Source organism: Euprymna scolopes, chromosome 4 (assembly GCF_053919585.1).
Source record: "Euprymna scolopes isolate OS-2025 chromosome 4, ASM5391958v1, whole genome shotgun sequence".
Lineage (NCBI taxonomy): Eukaryota > Metazoa > Mollusca > Cephalopoda > Sepiida > Sepiolidae > Euprymna > Euprymna scolopes.
In genome coordinates this window covers 13917418-13922193 of record NC_136485.1, presented here as the reverse complement: position 1 = coordinate 13922193, position 4776 = coordinate 13917418, and the positions used below count along the sequence as shown (strand labels likewise).

Here is a 4776-nt window from a genome sequence, read left to right as displayed (position 1 = left end):
ACTCCTCGGCGTTTAGCTTTGGAATTAAAAATAGGAAGCTTTACGTTTGAAACGCTATTCGTATACAAAACAGTGGCCTCATTTAAATTGTTATTCTCACAACGTTTCGACCAATGCAATCTCCGATTTCTTTAGGTATATCTCCCCGAATAAGAGTAGCATGAATATTTAGTAATCCTAAGTAATTCCCAAGTTTATTATGAGTATCGCCTGCATTGAAGATTATATCATCAACCATCTAGAAGAGTGCCAATTACAACTGAATAAGCAAAGCACTTTATCCGCCACGCCGCAACGCCTTGCAAATGCTAGTATGAAGTTGGGTAGATTTAAATCTTTTATTTTTGATATACTGCTATTTGCACAAATATTACTATTATACAAAGTATCAAACCTTATCAAAAATATAAGAAACATAAATTATATTCGCTAAAATAGAATAATTTTAGAAAATAAAACTTTGCTAGTATGAATATAATATCGTTATTTATAACTGGTTGCTATTTGTGTTTATATTTAAAATCTGGCATGATAATTTTATGCATTACATATGTATATATATATACATATATATGTATATATGAATATATATATAAATATATATAATTATATATATCATTATATATATATATATCATTACATATATATATATATATATATATATATATATATATATATATATATATATATGTATATAAACCGAAACACACTCAACACAACAACGAAGAAGGCTACCCCGAATATTTTCGAAAAATCTATAAGGAGCAATACGCTTTCGCTATATGGGAATATCACTTTCTCCCTTGGGCCTATTTTCTTCCCACCTAGGTTTATAACCCCGAACGACATTGGACTCCTTCCGATAATGGATCATCCAGGTTATGTCAACTTCTCTTTTCCTATAATTTTCTCCATATAATTATCCACAACCACTCCAAAACCTTTTTCAATAATTGTGCTGAATAGCAAAATTAGCGTCCATTCGCAGCTGAACATTTTGCTAACCGCATTTTATTTCCTCTAATTATATGAGCCATTATTGAAAATCCATTGATTTAAGGAAATTAAAATAACCATTTCTATATATTCCTTTTGTCAAACAATAAATTCTTAAACCGAATATATGTCTATATATTGTTTTTTCAGAATTTAACATTTAACCACCAAACTTATATATTGCTCTAGTCTTAAATATTGAACTTTTCCCTTTTTGCTAGGATCACCTTGAAAGTATTACTATCAGGATTTTTCATCTGAATTTTATCAGTGTCTTATCTCGCTTATATGATAATATATATATATGTATATATATATATATATATATATATGTGTGTGTATATCTATCTACATCTATCTACATTCCTATAAATTCGTTTTTCTTTTGGGTGTATTGATATTCATATTAAAAACCCCCTTTTCTACTTATTTAAAAAGAAAATACAATTTTCTTATATATGGGTTGTGGAATTGCATCCATCTGCAAAAGATCTAGCTAATTTGCATATTCTTTTAAACATTCATTTTAATTAATTTCCTATTAGTTTTTTTCGGTTTTCTTATGGGGTGATCATCTTTATTTAACTATTACGTGTAATTATATTCATGCAGATATTCTACATGATTTATACTTGCGTAATATTTGCGTAAAACGTTTACAGGTAACACAAAATTGTTTCCATATATATTTATATATACGTATATATTTTGGTTGCACAGATTTTGCCTACCAAACTCCTCCTAGAGTTTTTGGTCTACGGACATAAAATTTCATATATAAGATGTTTGAATCCATGCAAAACTTTATATTTGGGTTTTAGCCTGGAAAAATCCGTGCAAAAGTGTGAAAATGAAAATAAAAATGAAATTTGCCAGGTGAAGGTCGAATGCCGCCATTACGAATGCATAATGTAGTTAATATTGGTTCATGTTTTAATTTTTAGCCTTGCAGTAAACATGTTTTCATAGCCCAGTCATTTATGGCAGAGGCAAAATAAATCGTGAGCTGAACGTTTTGGTTTCGATTCTCAATGGTGGCGCATGAGTCTTTTTTTTAATCATTATTATATATTGCATCCAATCTATCTATCTATCTATCTACATCTATAGTGTAAATGTCTGTCTGTCTTTTCTCTATGGTAATTAAGGAAGACTATTATACAGAAATACATTACTTTACATATTCACACTTTTTAATTATAGCGACTTCTTAATAGGATGCTATAAAAAAGGTATAATCAAGGACCAAGGTCTGAGGCTAAGAAATTTATCCTAACACATCAATGACAACTGGCTGAGAGAGAAAGAGAAAAAGAACGTCTTACCTCTTGCAACAGATGCCGTCGGTTGCGACCTCAGGTATTAGTCCTTGTGGTCCCGTAATAATTCTTTATCAATAAATTAATTGATTGAGAAAAGAAAAAACAAAGGAACTACCAAGACGGTGTCCCAATTGTAAATAAGAGAAGAAGAAAAAAAGAAAAGGAAAAAGAAGAAAAGGAACAACTTCAGACACGGTGTGAACCGATTGTAAAGATGGGGGTAAAAAATAACATACAAGCTAGTCAACCCATACAATTTTATAGAAGGTCTAGGGTCACATGATTTATCCATTAGTATAAAAAACAATCACAAAGGGAAAGACGCTTTCGCATCGATCTCTCAAAACCCGACGTCATTGAAGGTAGGAAAGATTTTCTTATACACTCCCGTCTCAAGAGAAAAAATAAATAAATAAATAAAATAAATGAATAAATAAATAGTAAACAGTGAAGTTGTCTGAGTACATTTTAATACAAATAACTGTTAATTTTGGGTCCAAACACTCAAAATTCTAAATTTAGATTCCCGGGACATGGATCCAACTTGATAAATTGAACAAATCCAAGAAAAATAAGTTTTAAGGGGTCGAAGCAACCCCCCCCCCAAAAAAAAAACTGAACCTTCAGCCAATCCCCGGTCCAAACATTCCAAACCAACATAAAGTGTATTCAGACATAGGGCAAGCTTCGTAATCGGTTTTTGTCAAAATTTGACTGCCAAGCCGGCTGAACTGCTAGTAAATAAATAAAAATAAAGGATAAAGAGAAAAGGAAGAAAAAATGGAAGAGGTAAATAAATAATTACCTATTTTCTGAGAGTGGACTGTTAGTGAATTGAATGTAGGCAATTCCAACAGTACCAATTCTCACCCTCTGGGGGAACTTGCTGAATACCTACGCAGTTGAAATGATACCATTGATTGCATTCATCACAGCATATCATTGGACTACCATTATCCGGTAGAACACGTCCTGGGCAAATACATGCATGTTCAGCATCATTTAATAAATTATCCACCATCATATCATGGGATAATGAATGATTCTGGTTGAGGCAACTTCCACACCGCCAACTCTCCTCTTCTGGTGGAGGTCGATATAGACCAACACAGGAAAAATGGTACCAGTCATCACAGCAGTCACAACATATCATGGCACTGCCATTGTCTGGTTCACCACAAGCAGGGCAAATCCAACCAAGCTCTGTGCCCTCTTCAATAGGGTCTTCAAGTACAAATGTACAGCCATTCAGATTGTCATCAGCATTCCCCATCAAGGAATCAAGTCCATCAATGGGTTCTTGAATAGACGACTCCAAGGGATAGAGGTGCTTCAGGGAATGAACTTACAAGGAGCGATCTCCTCGTTTTATCTGAGCAGATCTCACCAATCCGCCATCCCCTGTAAATAGACGTGTGACCCTACCCAATGCCCAAAATGGTCGAGGTTTGTTAGGGAGTTTGATTGTGACTACATCTCCCACACAAACAACTGGTGAAGTCCCTCTTTGTTGTCTTTGGGCATGCTCTCTTATACTAAGCAGATAATCTTCGTACCAAATTTTCTTAAATCTTTTTAATGCATCATTCCTGAAATTTAAGGACTCTAAGAGTTGTTTCTGAGAGGGAGGTTCTAGGTTCTCAAAATCAAACGAGGGTTTACTACAGGGCGTAAAAAGTGATTTGGACTTATTATTTCCAAACTTGAGTCAGATGAATTCTGTAAGTCAAGGGACGGTCATTTATGGCATTTTGTACATCAGAAATAATTGTCAGGAGATCGAAATAATCATGACTAGCTCGTCCAATTAATTTATACAAGCAAGACTTGATGGTTTTAATCAGTCTTTCCCATACACCTGCATACCAAGGAGAGTGTACAGGGATCTTAACATGCTTGATTTGACATGTCCCCAATTTCTCCCTGAATTCACTGGAAGCAATCACCTCATGAATCATGTCACATCCAGCCACAAATGACTTAGCATTGCCACTATAAATATGCGAAGGGATCCCATAAATATTTGAAAATCGAATCAAGGCCATTAGGAATGAGTGAACAGACATATCCTCAATCAGTTCTAGATGAACTGACCGTACCTCCAAACAAGTAAAGACCAGGATATACATCTTCACCCTCTCCCCACCTCTCAGAACCCAGAGATGACCCGTATAGTCTACTCCTGTGTGCAAAAATGGTTTTATCATATTCACCCGATGTTTAGGTAAATCAGTCATTTTGGGGTAGGTAAATGGAATAGAGTTAAATTTCTGGCACAAGGAGCATCCTGATAAAATTATATTTACTGCCTACCTACCCTGGGGTATCCAGTACCCAGATAACCTGACCTTATTCAAGGTAGCAGGAACACCCAGATGCTTACACTGGTGGTGACAGTCCAATATTATGAGATTAGTAAGATGGTGATCCTTAGCAATAAGCAAGGGATTAACTATCT

The 4776-nt window shown here is 34.3% G+C and overlaps 1 protein-coding gene across 1 annotated transcript; it reads right to left on the bottom strand.

Moving 5' to 3' along the window:
• Positions 1 to 4009: 4009 nt before the first annotated feature.
• Positions 4010 to 4555, bottom strand: LOC145266311 (uncharacterized). The gene has a single exon (XM_080121871.1). The coding sequence runs from the start codon at positions 4553 to 4555 to the stop codon at positions 4010 to 4012; it is 546 nt and encodes a 181-aa protein (XP_079977997.1).
• Positions 4556 to 4776: the final 221 nt, after the last annotated feature.